This window comes from Sus scrofa, unplaced genomic scaffold (assembly GCF_000003025.6).
Source record: "Sus scrofa isolate TJ Tabasco breed Duroc unplaced genomic scaffold, Sscrofa11.1 Contig54, whole genome shotgun sequence".
NCBI classification, from domain to species: Eukaryota; Metazoa; Chordata; class Mammalia; order Artiodactyla; family Suidae; genus Sus; species Sus scrofa.
This window is the reverse complement of record NW_018085240.1, coordinates 34537-59899: the sequence shown is the minus strand read 5'-3', so window position 1 is coordinate 59899 and position 25363 is coordinate 34537. Positions and strand designations below refer to the sequence as shown.

General features: G+C 39.5%; 1 protein-coding gene across 11 annotated transcripts in view; it reads left to right on the top strand.

Moving 5' to 3' along the window:
• The first annotated feature begins 12 nt into the window (after positions 1 to 12).
• LOC100521600 overlaps positions 13 to 25363 on the top strand; it is a 54326-nt gene continuing 28975 nt past the window's right edge. For 5 of the 11 annotated variants that reach the window (XR_002341269.1, XR_002341267.1, XR_002341266.1 and 2 more), the window contains exons 1-6: positions 13 to 557; positions 656 to 890; positions 3136 to 3482; positions 8799 to 8916; positions 10013 to 10133; positions 10237 to 10295. Coding sequence is in view for 6 of the 11 variants with exons in the window: in XM_021082152.1 (XP_020937811.1) it covers positions 3262 to 3482; positions 8799 to 8916; positions 10013 to 10133; positions 10237 to 10295 (519 nt within the window). In the remaining 5 variants the exon portion in view is untranslated. The remainder of the gene's footprint in view (positions 558 to 655; positions 891 to 3135; positions 3483 to 8798; positions 8917 to 10012; positions 10134 to 10236; positions 10296 to 25363) is intronic. The other 6 variants (XM_021082156.1, XM_021082153.1, XM_021082158.1 and 3 more) reach the window with 3 other exon arrangements.

Genomic DNA, 25363 nt, shown 5'->3' with positions numbered 1-25363 from the left:
AATTGTTCACCTGTTTGGTTGTACAGAAGCTACCGTGTAGCCTAGACTCACCTACAACTCTTCCTGCTGCCCCTAGGAAATACAGAATCTAGACCAAAGAGCTTTTTGGTCTTTCTTTACTTTTCCAAGAGAGGGACTTTCACTCTTAAAAGAGACTCTTGCATTTCTTTTTCCTGTTCAACAAGTGTGTTATCTAGTTATCTGTTTGTGGTGCTCAGGTCAGTTTTTGGCAGGGAGTACACCTTGAGCCCTGAAGCCTGCCTTCCTTAGGGTATGGATTCAGTTTATTTCCATTATCTGCTTAATCAGGAACCTGCGTGGTGGTGCCTAGACGGCTTTTCACCTCAGTCCTTGTTTGCCGTATGGAGGTTGTTGTTAACAACTATCCTCTCCCTCATACTCTTCTTGTCAGACGTAATTGTTGAATAGTTGATGAGAATATACTTTTATAATAATTTTTTGTGGATTGGAAGTCCGCGCAGTCATCGACAAAGCATCTGAACAGTTGTAAAATGTTCACTTTGCGGCATTTTCGCGTTCCTAATGTCCTTTTAAAGGTTAGTGATGGTTTTCGTAGTGATTCTTAGCATCAGCTCTGTTTTCCTCATGGTAGTTTCCTTTTTTCTATTAAGAACAGTTTTATCTTTTGTTTTAGAGGGAGAGTCAGCTTTCAGTATATGCAGTGAGTTTGCCATCCCTGGTTACTATGAAAAGAAGATTGAGGAGGTTTCACTGCTATATCCAGATTTGCTTAAAACAGTCTATTTCTGATTTTAGGAAGACGGAGACTGCCGTCTGAAGTTGGAATAATAATTTGTGCTATCACTAATCCAGCCTCCCTTGATGAAATGGCTGAACAGGCAGTGGCGGTCCTCAATTGTGTCAGACCAGTAAGTAATCACCACTTCTTTGTATTGGAACAAGGAATCTATTCATGTCTAGCAGAATGTGGTAGTTCCTGTTCCAGAGAAGCATAAGGACAGGGGGCAGAAGACCTGATTCAGGGCCTTAACCCCATATGGGACGTGTTTCCTTCTCATAAGGAGCAAATGGATATAACCAAAGTCTCCTGAGAGAGAGACTCCGGGGGTGTGCTGGTTGAATTTAATGGTGACAGCAGTAATGGCCAAACTTTGTTTTTTGTACTGCATGCCCCTTAAGTAAAACAGTTTGACCCTGTACCCCGAATATACTTTTTATTTGTCTTTACATTACATTTGGGATTACTGTACCAGGACAGATGTTAAGTACATGTACAAAGAAAGAGATTCAAAAATGATCCATTCCTTGATTGTTTATTGGTTGTTATACCTATATGGCAATAGTCTGGAGACGTCATGGGAATAAAACAAAATCACTCGTGTAGCTTGCTGTCTGTTGAGGGAGACCAATAAGGTTATGACAGTCGGTAAATGACCAGTGCTCTGAACTCTAGAACAGGGAGAGCAGATAAGGAGATGGGCACATCAGTCTCTATTAGACGGGTGGTCAGGGAAGGTCTGTGTGAAGTCCTGAATTTATACCAGGAGCCACAGGTAAGGCAGCCTCACTGGTAAGCAGATCTGGAGATAGAAGTTGAAAGTCACCAGGAGACCTGTTGGAGTTGAAATGGGGAGTAGGTAAGAATTTTCAGGGAGAAGGGTGGGCGGCAGCTGTGGGGGCAGTTGTCCACGTCAGAATCCCCTGTGAGGCTCCTGGGACACAGGTGTCTGGAGTCTCCCCCAGACAACTTTTTACTGGAGGGGGTTAGGGTGGGACTGAGTAACTGGCATGTTTAACAAGAGGCCCAGGTGATTTGAACCCAGTGGACGTCTGACCAGCCTGAGACATTTGGAGGTAGAATAACCAAGAGGAAGGCCAAAATCTCTAAATGTGTTTCAGACGGTGAGGTGTCAAAATCACCCGATCTGATCCATTGAGTACACAAGGAAAATAGAGCTTTGGCTGGTCTTCATTTTAATCTCAACTGTATTTCCATTTTATCTATCTTTAAGCTGTGTGTTGTATCAGCAGAGTTGTTCATGTAAGTGATTTGTAAACCGATTCATGTAGCTGGTAGATGAGGGAGTTAGGGAGTGAACTTGGGTCTTACTGCCTTGAAAGCCCTTGTTTATTCCTTGGCACTGCATTGCTTCAGCAGTTTGACGTGGTTGGTATAGGAGGGACCAGAACTGAAACACATCTGCTCTTCTTGAGGACGAGGGGGCTATGGAGTCAGGTGGAGAGGAGGCTGTTTGACCTCCTGGAATGGGTCCTTGCAGTGCCCTTTCTTTTCTTTGCAGTGTCCCTGTACTTGTTTCTTTTTTTGCTTTTTGTTTTGGGCTGGCCCTGCATGTGGAAGTTCCCAGACCAGGGGTGGAATCAGAGTTGCAGCTGCCGGCACAGCAACGCTGGATCCTTAACCCACTGAGCAAGGTCAGGGATCGAACCCACAACCTCATGGCTCCCAGTCGGATTCATTAACTACGAGCTCCGATGAGAACTCCCCTTTTAGCTGTTTCTTTTGAAGGCTAGAAGAAACGAATGATCTCCTTTCTCCATCTTATTCTTTGAGGAGTGAGAGAAGCAGAGGAGTTTGTGCTACTCCTTACCCTGCCCTCACAAAGGGAAAAATGCCTCATGCTTCCTTTGAAATGGGACCGACTCTCATATATTCACTATTATTATGTTATATAATAACTTTATTTTTAATAACTTGAGTTTGAGCAAGAAAAAACTTGGGAGATTCAGAATCGATTATGATACATACCAGAGTTCCCATTGTGGCTCAGCGGGTTAGGGACCCGACTAGTATCCCTAAGAATGTGTGTTCCATCCATCCTTGGCCTCGCTCAGTGGGTTAAGGATCTGGTGTTGCCACAAGCCATGGTGTAGGTCGTGGATGTGACTCACATCTGGGCTGGCAGCTGCAGTCCGCCCCCAAAAAATAGTACAGACTCAAAATATCTACTCTGGCCAATATTAAATGTATCCCCTCCAAGCCTTCCCTGGTCCGGTTTGTCTTTATTTTGGCGGGTAGTGCTATTAGTTGTAGGTCTCCATGAGCAGCTACTCAGGAAGTCCAGTGATTTCTGTCTTTGAAGTATGTCTCATCCTTAGTCCAGCCTTCCTCTTCCTTTGTCTCTTACCTGCCAGGAGTTTGGGTTTCTAATACCACACGTTGAGTGATGTGTCTGTGCTGTTATCTTCAACCACCATCCCATTGAAAATCCTCCAGGAGAGCCCAGTCCTGCCGAAAAGATCACATTCAGTCTTGAGAGCATGATACACAGGGTCGTTCCGGATCTGGCCCACGCTCCACTCTGGCCTACTCTCTGGTTCGGGTATCCTGACCAGACCAGCCCTCTTTTTTTTTTTTTTTGCACTTTTACAAACAGTTTTTCCTTTATTTGGATTTTCTTTTCCCTGGAAAATCCTACTGTTCTTCTGAATTCAACTCCCATCATCTCTTCTCTAAAACGTCGGTGCGTTTTCAGTTGGAGGTAAGCAAACATTCCTCTGTCATTCCATCATGTCTTTATTTATACTGTGAGGGTCAGTGTGCTTCAGTTATTTTCTCATTTTCAGTTTAGGCTGCTTTCTTTTTTTTATTTATTTGTTTTATTCCCACTGTACAGCAAAGGGATCAAGTTATCCTTACATGTATACATTTTTTCCCCCACCCTTTGTTCGGTTGCAATATGAGTATCTAGACATAGTTCTCAATGCTACTCAGCAGGATCTCCTTGTAAATCTATTCTAGGTTGTATCTGATAAGCCCAAGCTCCCGATCCCTCCCACTCCCTCCCTCTCCCATCAGGCAGCCACAAGTCTATTTTCCAAGTACGTGATTTTCTTTTTTGTAGAGATGTACATTTGTGCTGGATATTAGGTTGCAATTTTAAGTGATATCATACGGTATTTGTCTTTATCTTTCTGACTCATTTCACACAGTATGAGAGTCTCTAGTTCCATCCATGTTGCTGCAAATGGCATTATGTCATTCTTTTTATGGCTGAGTAGGATTCCATTCTGTATATGTACACCACATATTCCGAATCCGATCATCCGTTGATGGACATGTGGGTTGTTGTTTCCATGTCCTGGCTATTGTGAATAGTGCTGCAATGAACATGCGGGTGCATGTGTCTCTTTTAAGGAGAGTTTTGTGCAGACATATGCCCAAGAGTGGGATTGTGGGGTCATATGGAAGTTCTATGGATAGATTTCTAAGGTATCTCCAAACTGTTCTCCATAGTGGCTGTACCAGTTTACATTCCCACCAACAGTGCAGGAGGGTTCCCTTTTCTCCACAACCTCTCCAACACTTGTTATTTGTGGACTTCTTAATGATAGCCATTCTGACTGGTGTGAGGTGGTATCTCATGGTAGTTTGGATTTGCATTTCTCTTATAATCAGCGATGTTGAGGATTTTCTCATGTGTTTGCTGGCTATCTGTATATCTTCCTTGGAGAAATGTCTATTCAGGTCTTTTGCCCATTTTTCCATTGGTTGATTGGCTTTTTTGCTGTTGAGTTGTATAAGTTGCTTATTTATTCTAGAGATTAAGCCCTTGTCAGTTGCATCATTTGAAACTGTTTTCTCTCATTCTGCAAGTTGTCTTTTTGTTTTCTTTTGGGTTTCCTTTGCTGTGCAAAGGCTTTTCAGTTTGATGAGGTCCCATGGGTTTATTTTTGCTCTTATTTCTATTGCTTTGAGAGACTGACCTGAGAAGATATTCATGATGTTGATGTCAGAGAGTGTTTTGCTTATGTTCTCTTCTAGGAGTTTGATGGTGTCCTGTCTTCTACTTAAGTCTTTCAGCCATTTTGAGTTTTATTTTTGTGCATGGTGTGAGGGTGTGGTCTAGTTTCCTTGCTTTGCATGCAGCTCTCCAGGTTTCCCAGCAATGCTTGCTGAATAGAGTTTCTTTTTCCCGTTTTATGTTCTTGCCTCCCTTGTCAAAGATTAATTGACCATAGGTGTCTGGGTTTCTTTCTGGGTTCTCTATCCTGTTCCATTGGTCTGTCTGCCTGTTTGATACCAGTACCACACTGTTTTGATGACTGTGGCTTTGTAGTATTTCTTGAAGTCTGGGAGAGTTATGCCTCCTGCTTGGTTTTTGTTTCTCAGGATTGCTTTGGGGATTCTTGGTCTTTAGCTGTTCCATATACATTTTTGGATTGTTTGTTCTAGTTCTGTGAACAATGTCATGGGTAATTTGATAGGGATTGCATTGAATCTGTAGATTGCTTTGGGTAGGATGGCCATTTTTACAATATTGATTTTCCCAATCCAGGAGCATGGAATATCTTTCCATTTCATTACATCTACTTTGATGTCTTTGATTAATGTTTTATAGTTCTCGGCATATAGGTCCTTTACCTCTTTGGTCAGGTGTATTCCGAGGTATTTGATTTTGTGAGGTGCAATTTTAAAAGGTATCGTGTTTTTGTATTCCATTTCTAATATTTCATTGCTGGCATACAGAAATGCAGCTGACTTCTGAATGTTAATCTCATATCCTGCTACTTTGCTGAATTTATTAATCAGTTCAAGTAGTTTTGGAGTTGAGTCCTTAGGGTTTTCTATGTATAGGATCATGTCATCTGTGAACAGTGACAGTTTGATCTCTTCTCTTCCTATATGGATGCCGTTTACTTCTTTTGTTTGTCTCATTGCTGTGGCTAGGACTTCCAAAACTACGTTGAAGAGCAGTGGTGAGAGTGGGCATCCCTGTCTTGTTCCAGATTTGAGGGAGAAGGCTTTCAGTTTTTCCCCCTTGAGTATTATATTCATTGTGGGTTTCTCATAAATGGCTTTGATTATATTCAGGAATGTTCCCTCTATACCCACTTTGGCGAGGGTCTTGATCATGAATGGATGTTGGACTTTGTCAAATGCTTTTTCTACGTCTATTGAGATGATCATATGATTTTTGACTTTTCTTTTGTGAATGTGGTGTATGAGATTGATTGATTTGCATATGTTGAACCATCCTTGTGAACCTGGGGTGAACCCTACCTGGTCATGGTGTATAATTTTTTTGATATGTTGTTGGATTCGGTTGGCTAAGATTTGGTTGAGAATTTTTGCATCTATATTCATCAAAGATATTGGCCGATAGTTTTCTCTTTTGGTGTTATCTCTGTCTGGTTTTGGAATGAGGGTGATGGTGGCATCATAGAATGTCTTTGGGAGTATTCCTTCTTCTTCAACCTTTGAAAGAGTTTAAGGAGGATGGGCACCAATTCCTCTTTATATGTTTGATAGAATTCGCCTGTGAAGCCATCTGGTCCTGGACTTTTATTTGTAGGGAGTGATTTTATGACCTCTTCAATTTCACTTCTAGTGATGGGTCTGTTCAGTTGGTCTGTTTTTGCTTGATTCAGTTTTGGCAAGCTGTAAGATTCTAGAAAATTGTCCATTTCTTCCAGATTGTCAAACTTGTTGCCGTATACTTGTTCATAGTATTCTCTTATGGTTTTTTGTATTTCTGCTGTATCCATTGTGATTTCTCCTTTTCCTTTTATAATTTTGGTTATTTGGGTTCTTTCTCTCCTCTTTTTAGTGAGTCTGGCCAGGGGTTTGTCAATTTTGTTCACCTTTTCAAAGAACCAGCTCTTAGTTTTATTAATTTTCTCTATTGTTTTTTGAGTCTCTATTTTATTGATTTCTTCTTTGATCTTTATAATTTCCTTCCTTCTGCTGACTTTAGGTCTTTTTGTTCTTCTTTTTCTAATTCGTTTAGGTGGAGAGTTAAGTTTTCAATTTGGGATCTTCTTTTTTGAGAAAGGCCTATATCACTATGAATTTCCCTCTGAGCACTGCTTTTGCAGCATCCCATAGATTTTGAGAGGTTGTGTCTTTATGATCATTTGTTTCAAGGTATGTTTTAATTTCCTTCTTGATTTCTTAATTGACCCATTGGTTTTTTGGTAGCATGTTGTTTAGTCTCCATGTAGTAGGTTTTTTCTCATTTCTTTTCCCATGGTTGAGTTCTAATTTCATGGCGTTGTGGTCAGAGAAGGTACTTGAGATAATTTCTATGCTGCTAAATTTGTTGAGGTTAGCTTTGTGTCCCAGTATGTGGTCAATTCTTGAGAATGTTGCATGTGCATTTGAGAAGAACGTGTATTCTGATTTTTTTGGATGTAGTGTCCCGAAGATATCAATGAAGTCTAACTTTTCTATTGTTTCCTTCAAGATCTCTGTTGCTTTATTGGTTTTCTGTCTAGAGGATCTGTCCATTGGTGTGAGTGGGGTATTAAAGTCTCCTACTATGATTGTATTCCCATCAACTTCTCCCTTTATGTCTGTTAATATTTGTTGTATGAATCTGGGTGCTCCTGTATTTGGCGCGTATATGTTGACGATAGTAACATCCTCTCCTTGGATGGATCCCTTAATCATTAAATAGTGTCCTTCTTTTTCTTTATGTCTTTTGTTTTAAAGTCTATTTTGTCTGATATGAGTGTTGCAACTCTTGCTTTCCTGTCATGTCTATTGGTGTGAAATGTTTTTTCCCACCCCTTCACTTTCAATCTATATTTGTCCTTTGTCATAAGGTGAGTTTTTTGTAGGCAGCATATTGATGGTTTTGCCATTTTATCCACTCAGCCACTCTGTCTTTTGACTGGAGCATTCAGCCCATTGACATTTAAGGTGATAATTGATAGATGATTATTTATTGCCATTTTGAACCTCATGTTCCAGTTAATTCTATGGTTCTCCATTCTTCCTTTCTTTTTTTGGTTGGATGGTCTCCGGTTATTATCTGTTGGAGTGTTGTTGTTGTTGTTGTTTTTCATTTTTTGCGAATACAGTGTTTGGTTTTGGCTTGTGGTTGCCCTGTTTTTTAAGTATGCTAACCCCTTCCTATAATTGGGTGTTTTAGCCTGATTGTCCTGTGGGTTCAAACACTTCATTACTATATTAAAATTAAGAAGAGAAACAAACAAAAGAAAAAAGGGTCTATTTATTTCCTAACATCCCTTGCCCACATTTTACGATTTTGATGACTCTTTTTTTTCTCTTTTAATTGTATTTCCATTGAAACATGTTCATGATTAAATCTCTATGCTGGCTTATTTGAGTGACTGCTGTCTGATTGTGGTATATATTATCTCAAAAATCTATTCTTCAGTTTATCGAAGCATGTTGTTGATCTGGCTGTTAATAGCATACGCTGCTAAGAAAAGCCTGGAGATTTTTTTATCATGAGCGCAGGATAGCTAAGACTTGATGAAGCACTTCCTCTGTTTCAGATACTCTTTTATGTGTTCACATTTCAATAAAGTACAATCGATATGTTACCCCAAGATTAAGTACTTTGTATATAATAATAAACATGGATTCTGAGGAAAAAGTGGTTTTATGACCCTTCACTACCAATATCAAAATTAAACATCAATTAAATTTTATGCAGTAAAAACGTGATGATCTTATGGACATGAATCAGGCAGTCTTTTAATAGAATTTGTATGTGAGAACTCTAAACTCAGAGTTTGGCTGTTGAAATGAGTTTTCCTTTGAGCATTGTCTAGGGAAATTGATGGGATATAAAATGTGGTTAAACTCTACATGTTAAGTGCCCATGGTGTGAAGCCTACTTCATTTTTACACCTTGTCATTTGTTTGGATGTCGTTGTAGAGGACAAAGAACAAATACTGAAGTAGTTTTAATTAAGAACAGGTCTACCATCTTCATTGTTTTATTAACTGCTTCTAGAAAGGTTAAGGTTTTTATTCTGAAATAAACCAATTCAAGTTGTGGTCACTATAAACAGAGAAGTTGCAGCGTGGGTCTGTCTTGCAGGTGGCCAGTTTCTTATTGCAGAGAACTCAACAGTTATTCCATTCCTTTCCTGGGAGCAGATGTGTCTGTTGTGAAGCAGACTCAGCGTTACTTGCGTGAAAATTTAGAGCAGTCACCTGTAAGTGTACATGATTTATTTTTTAATAAAGAATAGTCTATATTTGATTCAGTTCCTCTATCAGTTTATTGAGGATTTTTATGTTTATAAAGCAAAGAAAAAAAAGAGCTAAATACTGCATGTTTCATTTCTGTAAGCATAAAGAATTAGTAGTGTATAAAGCATTGTGTATTTTATGGGGTTGGTAATGGCCTCCTCCCATAATTCAGATCTGGCCTGCTGAATACCTTTTTTTGTTTTGTTTTTTGTTTTTTGTTTTTTGGTCTTTTTTGGGCTGTACCTGAGGCATATGGAGGTTCCCAGGCTAGGGGTCAAATCAGAGCTACAGTTGCCAGTCTACACTACAGCCATAGCAATGCAACACTAGATCCAAGCCTCCTCTGTGACCCACGCCACAGCTCACGGCAAGACCAGATCCTCAACCCACTGAACAAGGCCAGGGATCGAACCTGCATCCTCATGGATACTAGCCAAGTTGGTAACCTACTGAGCCACAAAGGAAATTCTGCCGAATACCTTTTTAATGTAATCCAACAGAGCAAGTTCAGTGCAAGAAATCGTGGTGTCATGAACACCCAGTCATCCTATTAAGAGTTTCAGCTGCTAGAATTCTCTCTCTCTCTTGCTTATGGAGATGTCTGGGTTCTTCCCTCTTCTCTCCTTGATACCTCTGGAGTACCATCCTACTCTGTTTGATTAAGGCAGTAATTACTCCCATTGCTGAGACTTGAAGAGGAGGCGATCTTGGGTGTTTTTTTTTTTTTAAGTATTTTGTCATTAAAGGTTGTAAGTGGAGTCTTCGCTTTCTAATATCTTATTGTTAATCTGAAGTGTATTATTACAGATTTTTCCTACACAGATTATGTGGACTTCTGTGTTCAAGTAGAGGGAGCTAATTACAATTTCTTTTTTAAACTGTCTTCTCAGTGTCTGGTTTCTGAACAAGCTTTTAGAACCATAACACATTCATAAAGTGGAAACTGCTTTTGTTCGGTATTTATGACCAAGGAGTAAGTTAGAAGTAACTCACATTCTTTATGATGACTTGGTCTAAGAACGGAGGGAGTGACATCCTGGCTTTCTATTCTTCATCTAGGTTCAGTATGCTGCTTATGTAACTATGGGAGGCGTCACCTCTATTATTAAGACAATGTTTGCTGGACTTTTTTTTATTATTCTTTGTGAGGTTTGGCATTGGAAGGCAACTTCTTGTAAAGGTAAGTAATATTTTTATGAAATTAGTCCTTTAGAAATATTTTCCATGAATTTTCAAAAACATAACTCAAGGGTTTTTTTTGTTTTGTTTGTTTTTCCCTTTAGTTCCCATGGCTCTTTTCCTTTTTGGTTATTTTTCAAAGCAAGGTCCAACACAAAAACAGGTAACCCTTTCCTTTGTATCCAGGCCTCTAAAGTAGTATTTTTCTTTATTTTATTTTTACTTTCCCTCAGTGCCATGAAAATAATAGCTAAGACTTGATGAAGCACTTAACTGTATTTCAGGTACTTTTTTTACATTCTTTCCATAAATGAGATTACTTTATCTTTTCCAACACTCCTTGGGGTAGGTGTTATCTCCATTTTACAGATGAGGGAAATGAGTCACAGAGAGGCCAAGAAATTTGCCAAGGTCCTAGGATGGGTAAATGGCCAGCCTAGGATGAGAGCCCAGCTGTTTGGCTCCACAAATTATATTCTCTTCCCTTCATAGAGATTTCACATATTTTTACTTTTCTATTTTTTTTCCTCCTTTTTACCTCCTCTCTCTCCCTCCCCCACACATTCCTTCCCTTTCTGCCTCCACACACCCTGGCTCTCCATGGGAAAGTGAATTACTTCTGTCCAGTATCCTCAACAATATGACTGCTTCAGGCACTTCAAATTTAATGTGTCAAACATCTGAACTTCTTTCCACCAAACACTCTTCTTTCCCTGTGTCCCATCTCAGTTGGTGCCACTGTCATCTCCCCAGTCATGAATGTAGGCATCCTTCTAGATTTTCTCCAAATACATCACAACTATCTTAGTTCAGGCTCTTGCTCCTAATGTGGGAAAATACACATGACATGAAATCTATCATTTTCACCATTTTTAAGCATCAGTGGTATCAAATACATTCATATTGTTATACAACCACCACCACCATCCATTTCCAGAATTCTTTCATCTTGCAAAACTGAAGCTTTATACTCATTAAGAAACAACACTCCTTTCCCTTTTATTTTCCCCACAGTTCCTGGCAAAGACCATTCTACTTTGTCTGTTTGAATTTGACCACACTAAATACTTCATGAGTGGAATCATGCAGTACTTGTCCTCTTGATTAGATTATTTTGCATAACATAATGTCCTCAAAGTTCCTCCATGTTGTAGCATGTGTCAGAATTTCCTTTCTTTTTGCGGCCAAATAATATTCCATTATATGTGGTGGTTTTTTCAGTATATGCAGGGACTTGGTTCCAGAACCCCCCCACCCCAAATACCAAAATTTGCAATGCTCAATTTCCCTTATATAAAGTGGCATAGTATTTGCATTTAACCAGTGGACATTGTCCTGTGTCCTTTAAATCATCTCTAGATTACTTTATAATACATATGTAAATGATATGTAAATAATTATAAAGGCTGTGTTGGTGGCATGAGGCAAATTCAAGTTTTGCTCGTTGAAAAAAATGTTTTGCTGTTTGGAACCTTCTGGAATTTTTTTTCTGAATAATTTTGATTTGCAGTTGATGACTCTTTGGGACACAGAAATCATGGCTATGGAGGGCTGGTTGTATATACCATATTTTGCTTACCCATTCAACTGTCCATAGGCCCTTGGGATAGTTCCACCTTTTGTCTATTTTGCATACCTTTATGAAACTGGGTGTGCAGATATCTCTTTGAGTCCCTACTTTCAATTCTTTAGGGTAGGGCATGGCTCCATGGAAACAAAACTGACTAGCATCCATGAGGATGCAGGCTTGATCCCTGGCCTCACTCAGTGGGTTAAGGATACGGCATTGCCATGAGCTGTGGTGTAGGTCACAGATGCAGCTTGGATCTGGCGTTGCTGTGGCTGTGGTGTAGGCCAGCAGCTACAGTTCCAATTTGACGCCTAGCCCAGGAACCTCCATATGCCACGGGTGCAGCCCTAAAAAGACAAAAAAAAAATTGTTCAGGGTATATCCCAGAAGTGCAATTGCTGGATCCTATGGTAATTCTGTTTTTAATTTTTTGAGGAACCACCAAGCTGTTTTCCACCCCAGCTGTACCATTTTATATTCCCACCAACTGTGCATAAAGGTTCCAATTTCTCCACATCATTAGCACTTGTTATTTCCTGATTGTTGGTTTTTTTTCTATGGTATCCATCCTGGTAAGTGTGAGGTGATACCTCATTTTGGTTTTGATTTGCAGTTTCCTAGTTATTAGTGATGTCGAACTTCTTTTCATGTTCTTATTGGTCATTTGCATATTTTCTTTAGAGAGCTGTATAAGCAAGTCCCTTGCCCATTTTTGCATTGTATCATTGAGTTTGATGAGTTCTCTATATATTCTGCATATTAATCCCTTATCAGATATGTGATTTGAATATATTTTCTCCCAGTCTGTGGGGTTGTCTTTTCAGTCTGTCAGTAGTGCAGGCCCTTATCTCTTAGCTGAATTGTTCATAGCCTTCCTGTGTTATCATTCTATTTCATTTCCCCACTGCTGTATAAGAAATCAATGCACAAATCTGACCCTGTTCCCAAGGATGGTTCAACATTTGCAAATCAATCAAGGTGATACACCGCCTTAGCAAAAGAGAATCAGAAAACACATGATCATCTCCATAGATGCAGGAAAAGCATTTGTTGGAATCCATCATCCACTCATGAGAAAAACTCTCACCAAAGCGGGCATAGAGGGAACATATCTCACCATCATAAAAGCCGCTTACTGCCCATAGCCAACATACTACTCAGCAGTTAAACATGTCCTGCCAAGTTCAGGAACAAGACAAGGATGCCCACTCTCACCAGTTCTAGTGAACATAGTTTTGGAAGTCCTAGCCACTGCAGTCAGACCAAAAAAAAATGAAACAAAAAGTATCCTAATTGGAAGAGAAGAGGTAAAAGTGTAGACATGATACTCTACATAGAAAACCCTAAAGACTTCACACGAAAACTTTTAGAACTAATAGAAGAACTCAGCAAGGTAGCAGGGTAAAAGATTAATAAACAGAAACCTGTTGCATATGTTTACCCTAAAAATGAAATATGAGAAAAGAGAAAGTAAAAAAATAAACCCCATTTAAAATCATGTCCAAGGAGTTTCTGGTAGCACAGCAGATTAAGGATCCAGCATTGTCACTGCTATAGCTTGGGTCGTTTCTGTGTTGCAGGTTTGATTCCTGGCCCAGGAACTTCTGCATGCTGCAGGGGCAGCTGACAATGGAATGGAGTGGAGTGGAATGGAATGGAACACCTAGGAATAAAATCAGCCAAGGAGGAGTTCCCATCATGGTGCAGTGGAAACAAATCTCACCAGGACCATGGAGCTTGTGGGTTCTATCCCTGGCCTCAGTGGGTTAAGGATCTGGTGTTGCCATGGGCTGTGGTGTACGGCACAGATGTGGCTCGGATTCTGCATTGCTGTGTCTGTGGCATAGGCCAGCAGCTGTAGCTCCAGTGTGACCCCTAGCCTTGGAACTTCCACATGCCATGGGTGCAGCCCTAAGAAACAAACAAAAAAAAAATAGCATAAAATAAAATTAGCCAAGGAAACTAAAATAAAGAGGTGTATGCTGAAAACTATAAGACATTGATAAAATGAATTGAGGATGATCCTTGCAAAGATATCCCATGCTCTTATATGGAAAAATTAATATTGTAAAAATGATCATACCATCCAAAACAATCTATAGATTTAATGCCATTGTTCTCAATCCTGAGGAAAAAGAAAGCTGGAGGGCATAACTCCCCCAGATTTTAGACAATACTACAAAGCCATGGTAATCAAAGCAGTGTGATATGTATGCAAAAACAGACCTATCAGTGGAGCAAACTAGAGAGCCCAGAAATAAAACTACACATCTATGGTCAATTAATCTGTGACAAAGGAGGAAAGATACATATGATGGAGAAAAGACAGTCTCTTTAACAGGTGGCATTGGGAAAGTTGGGGAACATTGTGTGTCAATGAAATTAGTCCCTCATGTCATATACAAAAATACACTCAAAATGGTTTAAAGACCTAGATGTGAGACATGATGCCATAAAACTCCTATGAGAAAACATAGGCAAAGCATTCTTGGACATAAATCATAGCAATATTTTCTTATATCTGTATTCAAAGGTAAAAAAAAAAAAGTAAAAATAAACAAATGGGACTTAATTCAACTTAAAAGCTTTTGCACAGCAAAGGAAACCATCAACAAAATGAAAGAACACCCCACGGACTGAGAGAACATTACATTGCAAACAATGCAACCAAAAAAGGGGCTAATGTCCAGAATATACAGACAGCTCATGCAGTTCAATAGCAGAAAAACAACTCAATCCAAAAAATGGGCAGAATACCTAAATAGACGTTTCTTCAACGGCGTCATACACATGGCCAACAGGAAAATGAAAAAGATGCTCAACATCGCTAATGATTAGAGAAGTGCAAATCAAGACCACAGTAATGCATGACCACAGTCAGAAGAGCTGTCATCAAACAGTCTGTGTGCACCTTTTGAGAATGAGGTCTCCATTTCCCCCAGTCCCGTGGAGCTCTTGTGCATAAGCCCCACTGGCCTTCAATGCCAGATGCTCTGGGGCTCTTTCTCCCTGTGCCAGATCCCCACACGTGAGAGTTTGATATGTGGCTCAGAACTCTCACTCCTGTAAGTGAGTCTCTGTGAACCAGTTAGTTTCCAGTCTGTGGAGCTTCCCACCCAGGAGGTAAGAGATTGTTTATATTGCAAAATCGCCCCTCCTCTCCTCTTTTTCTTCTGGAGTAGGGTATCTTTTTTAAGGTTTCCAGTCCATTTTGGTGAAGAGTGCTCAGTCTTTAGTTGTGAATTTTGTTGTTTTTAGGAGAGAAGTTGAGCTCCAGTCCTTCTATTCTGCCATCTTAATCCCATCCTCCTGACTGTTTGCTCTCCAAACCATGCAGAGATCCTCCCTGGTGAGTGTCAATGTGTTCTGTCCCAGCACTTGAAAATGAGTGAGGCATTTTCACTTACAGTTGTAGTGACCTGTAACTGAGGATGGCTGTGTCCCCCTGCCTCATGGTGATGTTGTCGGTGCCTTGGTTAAAATCCACGCTGCAAACAGGCAGTCATGTCTGGAGCAGCACCCCACCGCATGTGATGGACCGTGGACAGGACATTGGCAACAAGCTTTGCTGCCAGTGGGAAAGGAAGACTGCCGGTGTTTGTTTATTCCTAACTGATTCCTTTAGGTACAAAGTGAGGTTGCTTTTTTGAGATTTTTGTTTGTTTCCTGAGGGTGCTTGTATTCCTGTAAGTTTCCCCCTTAGAATTACTTTTCTTTCGTCCTATAGATTTTGGATGGTTGTGTTTCCATTTTCATTTGCCTCCAGGTATTTTTTGATATTCTCTTTCTTCGGTGATCCATTAGTTGTTTAGGAACAAGTTGTTTATCTTCCACCTGTTTGATTTTTGCAGTTTTTTCCTGAGAGTTGATTTCAAGTCTCCTAGTGTTCTGGTCAGAAAAGATGCTTGATATGATTTCAGTTTTCTTACATTTACCAAGGCTTGTTATGTGGCTTAGTATGTAATCTGTCCTGGAGACGATCCATGTGCACTTGAAAAGAAAGTGTATTCAGATGCTTTGGGATGAAATGCTTTATATATATATCTGAAGTTCATCTAGTCTTCTATGTCATTTAAGGTCAGTATTTCCGTCCTGATTTTCTGTTTGGGTGATCTGTTCATTGATGTAAGTGAGGTGTTAAAGTCCCTTACTCTAATTGTGTTACTGTCAATTTCTCCTTGTATGTTTGTTGAGATTTGTTTTATGTATTTAGGTGCTCCTATGTTGGGTACCTATATATTTACAGGTTTTTTTTTGTATCTTCCTTTTGGATTGCTCCATTTATAATTAGTAATATCCATCTTTGTCTCTTGTTATAGCCTTGGTTTTATTTACATTTTTGGTTTGGGGGGCCACACCCACAGCATGTGAAGGTTTACAGGCTAGGGGTCTAATGGGAGCTGTAGCCGTCAGCTTACACCACAGCCACAGCAACAGCAGATCCAAGCTGCATATGCAACCTACACCACAGCTCATGGCAACACCGGGTCCTTAACCCATTGAGTGAGGCCAGGGATCGAATCCCGCAACCTCATGGTTACTATTTGGATTCCTCTCCACTGCGCCATAGTGGGAAATCCTAGTCTTGGTTTTAAAGTGTTTTCTCTGATGTAATTATTGCTAACCCCAGCTTTCGTTTCATTGCCTTTTGTCTAGAATACCTTATTCCATTCCCTTACTTTCAGTCTTTGTGTCTTTATATCTGAAGTCTCTTGTAGGCAGTGTATATCTATATATATAGATAGATACACACACACACACACACACACACACACACACACACACACACACACATATACACTGTAGGCAGTAACATATATACTGTAGGGTCTTGTTTATGTATCCATTCAATCACCCACATATATATGGGTCTTGTTTATGTATCCATTCAACCACTCTGTTTCTTTTGACTAGAGCATTTAATCTATTTACATATAAAGTAATTATTGATAGGTGTGTACATTTTGTTAATAGTTTTGTGGTTGTTTTGTATTTTCTGAGATTGGCTTGTATTGCTATAAACTTTCCTCTTAGAACGGCTTTTGCTGCATCCCGTAAGTTTTGGAGTGTCATGTCTTTGTTGCCATATGCTTCTAGGTATTTTTTCATTTCTTCTTTGATTTCTTCAGTGATCCATTGGCTGTGGAGTAGCATGTTATTGAGTCTCCATGTGTTTGTGTTTTTTGCAGTTTTTTCCTGTTATTGATTTCCAGTCATATAGTGTTGTGGTTGGAAAAGATGCTTGATATGATTTCAATTTTCTTTTATTTATTGTTTTGTCTTTTTAACTATTTCTTAGTCCACTCCCACAGCATATGGAGGTTCCCAGGCTGGGGGTCGAATCGGAGCTGTAGCCACCGGCCTACACCGGAGCCACAGCAATGTGGGATCCGAGCCGCATCTGCAACCTACACCACAGCTCACAGCAATGCCAGATCGTTAACCCACTGAGCAAGGGCAGGGACTGAACCCGCAACCTCATGGTTCCTAGTCGGATTCGTTAACCACTGTGCCACAACGGGAACGCCAATGATTTCAATTTTCTTAAAGTCACCAAGGCTTGATTTGTAGCCCAGGATGTGATCCATCTTAGAGAATGTTCTGTGTGCACTTGAGAAGAATGTGTATTCTGTTGGTTTTGGATGGAATGTCCTATAAATATCTATTAAGTCCATCTGGTCTAATGCTTTATTCAGGGCCCGTGTTTCCTTACTGATTTTCTGTCTGGATGATCTGTCCATTGCTGTCAGTGGGGTATTAAAGTCCCCCACTATGATTGTGTTATTGTCGATTTCTCCTTTTAAGGTTGTTAGCAGTTGCCTTACATATTGTGGTGAACCTATGTTGGGTGCATGGGTATTTCAAATTGTTATATCTTCTTCTTGGATTGATCCTTTGATCATTCTGTAGTGTCCTTCCTTGTGTCTTAAAATAATCTTCATTTTAAAGTCTATTTTGCCTGACATGAGTATTGCTACTCCAGCTTTCTTTTGATCCCCATTCGCATGGAATACTTTCTTCCATCCTCTCACTTTCAATTTGTATGTGTCCCTAGAAGTGAAGAGGGTCTCTTGAAGGCAGCATATATATGGGTCTTGTTTCTGTATCCATTCAGCCAGTCTGTTTTTTGGTTGGGGCGTTTAGTCCATTCACATTGAAGGTAATTGTTGCTATGTATGTTCTTATTGCCATTTTATTCATTGTTTTGAATTTGTTTTGGTTGCTCCTGTTTCCTTCCCTCCTTCTATTGTTCTCTCCTCTTGTGGTTTGATGGCTGTCTTTGGTGTTGTATTTGAGTTGATTTTTCTGTTTGTTTGTATGTCAATTATAGATTTTTGGTTCACAGTTGCTCTGAAGTTTTGATATGATTATATATATATATATATGTATATATATATATGTATATGTATATATGTATATATATATGAGCACGATTGTTTTAGGTAGTTGGTCTCTTAAGTGAAAGTGCATCTCCATTATCCTGCCTTTGTACCCTCCTCTTCTCACAATTTCTGATTTTGGTAGCATAATTTTGTGTGGATGATTTCTTACCTTTACTACATGTATGCCTTCACAGGTGAGTCTTGTCATTTGTGGTATTTTTGTTTCTGGTTGCAGCTTTTTCTTTTCTGACTAGTGAAGCTCTTTTAGTGTTTGTTGTTGGTTTTTTATATACTTCTTTTTTATTACACAAATGAATTTATCACATCTGTAGTTGTATAATGATCATCACAATCCAATTTCACAGGATTTCCCGCCCACAACCTGAGCACATCCTCCCACCCCCCAAACTGACTCCTCCAGAGACCTTAAATTTTTCAGTGTCTGTAAGTCAGCATCTGTTCTGCAAAGAAGTTCAGTCTGTCCTTTTTTCAGATTCTACATGTCAGTGAAAGCATTGGATGTTGGTGTCTCATTGTATGGCTGACTTCACTTAGCATGATAATTCCTAGGTCCACTCATGTTGCTAAAAATGCTGGTATTTCATTCCTTTTAATGGCTGAGTAATATTCCATTGTGTATATGTACCACATCTTCTTGATCGACCCCTCTGTTGATGGACATTTAGGTTGTTTCCATGTCTTTGCTATTGCAAAGAGTGCTGCAGTGAACATCAGAGTACATGTGTCTTTGCGAGTCATGGTTTTCTCTGGATAGATGCCCAGGAGTGGGATGGCTGGATCCAATGGTAGTTCTATGTTTCGTTTTCTGAGGCATCTCCATACTGTGTTCCACAGTAGTTGCACCAATTTACAGTCCCCCCAACAGTGTGCTAGGGTTCCTTTTTCTCCACACCCTCTCCAGCACTTATTGTTTGTAGACATTTTGATGATGGCCATTCTGGCTGGTGTAAGGTGGTACCTCATGGTGCTTTTGATGTGCATTTCTCTAAGAATGAGTGATCTTGAACATCTTTTCATGTGTTTTTTGGCCATCCATGTGTCTTCTTTGGAGAACTGTTTAGATCTTCTGCCCATCTTTGGATGGGGTTGTTTGGTTTTTTTTTGGTATGGAGAAGCAGAAGGTGTTTATAAATTTTGGAGATGAATCCCTTGTCAGTGGATTCACTTGCAAAGATTTTCTCCCATTCTGTGGGTTGTCTTTTTGTGTTGTTTAGGGTTTCCTTTGCTGTGCAGAAACTTTGAAGTTTGATTAGGTCCCATTTGTTTATTTTTGTTTTTACTGTCATTACTCTAACAGGTGGATCTGAGAAGATGTTGCTGTAGTTTATGTCAGAGAGTGTTTGGCCTATGTTTTCCTCTAGGATTTTGATAGTGACTGGTCTTCTGTCTAGGTCTTTAATCCATTTGGAGCTTATTTTTGTGTCTGGTGTTAGGGAGTGTTCTCATTTCATTCTTTTCCATGTGGCTGTCCAGTTTTCCCAGCACCACTAATTGAACAAGCTGTCGTTTCTCCATTGTACATTCTTGCCTCCTTTGTCATAGACGAGTTGGCTGTAGATGCATAGGTTGACTTCTGGGCTTTCTCTCCTGTTGCACTGATCTGTATTTCTGTCTTTCTGCCAGTACCATACGGTTTTGATGAGTGTTGCTTTGTAGTGTAGTCTGAAGTCCAGGAGCCTGATTCCTCCAGCTCCATTTTCCTTTTTCAGGATGTCTTTGGCTATTCTGGGTTTTTTTGTGCTTGCAAACAAACTTTGAAATATTTTGTTCGAGTTCTGTGAAAATTGTCCTTGGTAATTTGATAGGGATTGCATTGAATCTGTAGATTGCCTTAGGTAGTGTAGTCATTTTGATCATATGAACTCTTCAAATTCACGGACATGGTATATCTTTCCATCTTTTTGTGTCCTCTTTGATTTCTTTCATCAGTGTCTTATAGATTTCAGAGTACAGGTCTTTTGTCTCTTTAGGAAGGTTTACTCCTAAGTATTTTATTCTTTTGGATATGATGGCAAAGGGGATTGTTTGCCTAATTTCTCTTTCTGCTCTTTCTTTGTTAGCGTATGGAAATGCTGTCAATTTCTGTGTATTAATGTTGTATCCTGTGACTTTGCCAGATTCGTGGATGAGCTCTAACAGTTTTCTGGTAGAATCTTTAGGATTCTCTAGGTATAGTATCATGTCATCTGCAAATAGGGATAGTTCAAATTCTTCCTTTCCAATTTGGATTCCTTTTGTTTCTTTTACTTCTCTGATTGCGGTGGCCAGGACTTCCAAAACTGTGTTGAAGAGTAGTGGCGAGAACAGACATCCTCATCTTGTTCCTGATCTCAGCAGGAATTCTTTCAGCTTTTCACCATTGAGAATGATGTTTGCTGTGGGTTTGTCATAGATGGCCTTTATCATGTTGAGGTAGGTTCCCGCTATGCCCACTTTCTGAAGGGTTTTTATCAGAAATGGGTGTTGGCTTTTGTCAAAGGCTTTTTCTAAGTCTATCGAGAGGATCACATGGTTTTGATTCTTCAGTTTGTTAATGTTAACACTGACGGATTTGGGGATAGTGAAGAACCCTTGCATCCCTGGGATAAATCCCACTTAGTCATGACGTACAAGCCTTTGAATGTATTGTTGGATGTGGTTTGCTAGTATTTTGTTGAAGATTTTTGTATCGATGTTCATCAGAGAAGTTGGCCTATAGTTTTCTTTTTTTGTGGTGTCTTTGTCTGGTTTTGGTACCAGGGTGATGGTGGCCTTACAGAATGAGTTTGGGAGTATCCCTTCCTCTGCAATTTTTTGAAATAGTTTCAGAAGGAGAGGTGTTAGCTCTTCTTTAAATGTTTGATAGAATTCACCTGTGAAGCCATCTGGTCCTGGACTTTTGTTTGTTGGAAGTTTTGGTTTTTGGTTTTTCTTTCGTCTTTTTTTCTTTGTTGTTGTTGTTGTTGTTGCTATTTCTTGGGCCGCTCCCGCGGCATATGGAGGTTCCCAGGCTAGGGGTCGAATCGGAGCTATAGCTGTAGCCACCGGCCTACACCAGAGCCACAGCAACGCGGGATCCGAGCCGCGTCTGTAACCTACACCACAGCTCATGGCAATGCTGGATCCTTAACCCACTGAGCAAGGGCAGGGACCAAACCCGCAACCTCATGGTTCCTAGTCGGATTCGTTAACCACTGCGCCACAACAGGAACTCCTGTTGGAAGTTTTTTAATCACAGTTTCAATTTCAGTTCTTGTGATGGGTCAATTCATCTTTTCTATTTCATCTTGGTTTAGTCTTGGAAGATTGTACTTTTCTAAGATTTTTGTCCATTTCTTCTAGGTTTTCCATTTTATTGGCATATAGTTGCATATAGTAGTCTCTTATGATCCTTTGTGTTTCTGTGATGTCCGTTGTTACTTCTCCTTTTTCATTTCTAATTTTATTGATTTGAGTCCTCTCCCTTTTTTTCTTGGTAAGTCTGGCTAAGGGTTAATCAATTTTGTTAATCTTTTCAAAGAACAAGCTTTGCATGTGATTGATCTTTTCTATGGTTTTCTTGGTTTCTATTTCATTGATTTCTGCTCTGATCTTTATGATTTCTTTCCTTCTACTAACTTTAGGGCTTGTCTGCTTGTCTCTTTCGAGCTGCTTTAGATGTAAAGTTAGTTTGTTTATGTGTGCTTTTTCTTGGTTCCTGAGGTGGGCTTGTATTGTAATAAACTTTCCTCCTAGAACGGTTTTTGCTGCATCCCATAGGTTTTGGAGTGTCGTATCTTTGTTGTCATTTTCTGCTAGGTATTTTTTCATTTCCTCTTTGATTTCTTCAGTGTTCCATTGGTTTCGTAGCATGTTGTTGAGTCTCCACGTGTTTGTGTTTTCTGCAGTTTTTTTCTTGTTGATTTCCAGTCGTATAGCATTGTGATCAGAAAAGATGTTTGATATGTTTTTAGTTTTCTTAAAGTTGCTGAGGTTTGCTCCCCGTTTACATGAAATACTTTCTTGCATCTGCTCACAGTTCTCTGAGACTCTTCGTTTGTCTTCAGACTTTTTTCTCTTCTGTTCTACATTCATAATTTCTTTTTTCTTCTTTTTATTTTATTTTTTATAATTTTTTTTATTTTCCCACTGTACAGCAAGGGGGTCACGTTATCCTTAAATGTATACATTACAATTACATTTTTCCCCCACCATTTCATCTGTTGCAACATGAGTATCTAGATAAAGTAATCCATGCTGTTCAGCAGGATCTCCTTGTAAATCTATTCTAAGTTGTGTCTGATAAGCCCAAGCTCCCAATCCCTCCCACTCCCTCCCTCTCCCATCAGGCAGCCACAAGTCTACTTTCCAAGTCCATGATTTTCTTTTCTGAGGAGATGTTCATTTGTGCTGGATATTAGATTCCAGTTATAAGTGATATCATATGGTATTTGTCTTTGTCTTTCTGGCTCATTTCACTCAGGATGAGATTCTCTAGTTCTATCCAGGTTGCTGCCAATGGCATTATGTCATTCGTTTTTATGGCTGAGTAGTATTCCATTGTGTATATATACCACTTCTTCCGAATCCAATCATCTGTCGATGGACATTTGGGTTGTTTCCATGTCCTGGCTATTGTGAAGAGTGCTGCAATGAACATGCGGATACACGTGTCTCTTTTAAGTAGAGTTTTGTGCAGACATATGCCCAAGAGTGGGATTGTGGGGTCATATGGAAGTTCTATGGATAGATTTCTAAGGTATCTCCAAACTGTTCTCCATAGTGGTTGTACCAGTTTACATTCCTACCAACAGTGCAGGAGGGTTCCCTTTTCTCCACAGCCCCTCCAGCACTTGTTCTTTGTGGATTTATTAACGAAGGCCATTCTGACTGGTGTGAGGTGATATCTCATGGTAGTTTGGATTTGCATTTCTCTTATAATCAACGATGTTGAGCATTTTTTCTTCTGTTTGTTGGCCATCTGTATATCTTCTTTGGAGAACAGTCTATTCAGGTCTTTTGCCCATTTTTCCATTGATTGATTGGCTTTTTTGCTGTTGGGTTGTATAAGTTGTTTATATATTCTAGAGATTAAGCCCTTGTCAGTTGCATCATTTTAAACTGTTTTCTCCCATTCTGTAAGTTGTCTTTTTGTTTTCCTTTGGGTTTCCTTTGCTGTGCAAAAGCTTTTCAGTTTGATTAGGTCCCATGGGTTTATTTTGGCTCTGATTCCTATTGCTTTGGGAGACTGACCTGAGAAGATATTCATGATGTTGATGTCAGAGAGTGTTTTGCCTGTTTTCTTCTAAGAGTTTGATGGTGTCCTGTCGTATATTTAAGTCTTTCAGCCATTTGGAGTTTATTTTTGTGCATGGTGTGAGGGTGTAGTCTAGTTTCCTTGCTTTGAATGCAGTTGTCCAGGTTTCCCAGCAATGCTTGCTGAATAGAGTTTCTTTTTCCCGTTTTATGTTCTTGCCTCCCTTGTCAAAGATTAATTGACCATAGGTGTCAGGGTTTATTTCCGGATTCTCTATCCTGTTCCATTGGTCTGTCTGTCTGTTTTGGTACCAGTACCACACTGTTTTGATGACTGTGGCTTTGTAGCATTTCTTGAAGTCTGGGAGAGTTATGCCTCCTGCTTGGTTTTTGTTTCTCAGGATTGCTTTGGGGATTCTGGGTCTTTAGCTGTTCCATATACATTTTTGGATTGTTTGTTCTAGTTCTGTGAACAATGTCATGGGTAATTTGATAGGGATTGCATTGAATCTGTAGATTGCTTTGGGTAGGATGGCCATTTTTACAATATTGATTTTCCCAATCCAGGAGCATGGAATATCTTTCCATTTCATTACATCTACTTTGATGTCTTTGATTAATGTTTTATAGTTCTCGGCATATAGGTCCTTTACCTCTTTGGTCAGGTGTATTCCGAGGTATTTGATTTTGTGAGGTGCAATTTTAAAAGGTATCGTGTTTTTGTATTCCATTTCTAATATTTCATTGCTGGCATACAGAAATGCAGCTGACTTCTGAATGTTAATCTCATATCCTGCTACTTTGCTGAATTTATTAATCAGTTCAAGTAGTTTTGGAGTTGAGTCCTTAGGGTTTTCTATATATAGGATCATGTCATCTGTGAACAGTGACAGTTTGATCTCTTCTCTTCCTATATGGATGCCGTTTACTTCTTTTGTTTGTCTCATTGCTGTGGCTAGGACTTCCAAAACTACGTTGAAGAGCAGTGGTGAGAGTGGGCATCCCTGTCTTGTTCCAGATTTGAGGGAGAAGGCTTTCAGTTTTTCCCCCTTGAGTATTATATTCATTGTGGGTTTCTCATAAATGGCTTTGATTATATTCAGGAATGTTCCCTCTATACCCACTTTGGCGAGGGTCTTGATCATGAATGGATGTTGGACTTTGTCAAATGCTTTTTCTACGTCTATTGAGATGATCATATGATTTTTGACTTTTCTTTTGTGAATGTGGTGTATGAGATTGATTGATTTGCATATGTTGAACCATCCTTGTGAACCTGGGGTGAACCCTACCTGGTCATGGTGTATAATTTTTTTGATATGTTGTTGGATTCGGTTGGCTAAGATTTGGTTGAGAATTTTTGCATCTATATTCATCAAAGATATTGGCCGATAGTTTTCTCTTTTGGTGTTATCTCTGTCTGGTTTTGGAATGAGGGTGATGGTGGCATCATAGAATGTCTTTGGGAGTATTCCTTCTTCTTCAACCTTTTGAAAGCGTTTAAGGAGGATGGGCACCAATTCCTCTTTATATGTTTGATAGAATTCGCCTGTGAAGCCATCTGGTCCTGGACTTTTATTTGTAGGGAGTGATTTTATGACCTCTTCAATTTCACTTCTAGTGATGGGTCTGTTCAGTTGGTCTGTTTCTACCTGATTCAGTTTTGGCAGGCAGTAAGATTCTAGAAAATTGTCCATTTCTTCCAGATTGTCAAACTTGTTGCCGTATACTTGTTCATAGTATTCTCTTATGGTTTTTTGTATTTCTGCTGTATCCATTGTGATTTCTCCTTTTCCATTTATAATTTTGGTTATTTGGGTTCTTTCTCTCCTCTTTTTAGTGAGTCTGGCCAGGGGTTTGTCAATTTTGTTCACCTTTTCAAAGAACCAGCTCTTAGTTTTATTAATTTTCTCTATTGTTTTTTGAGTCTCTATTTTATTGATTTCTTCTTTGATCTTTATAATTTCCTTCCTTCTGCTGACTTTAGGACTTTTTGTTCTTCTTTTTCTAATTCCTTTAGGTGGAGGGTTAAGTTGTCAATTT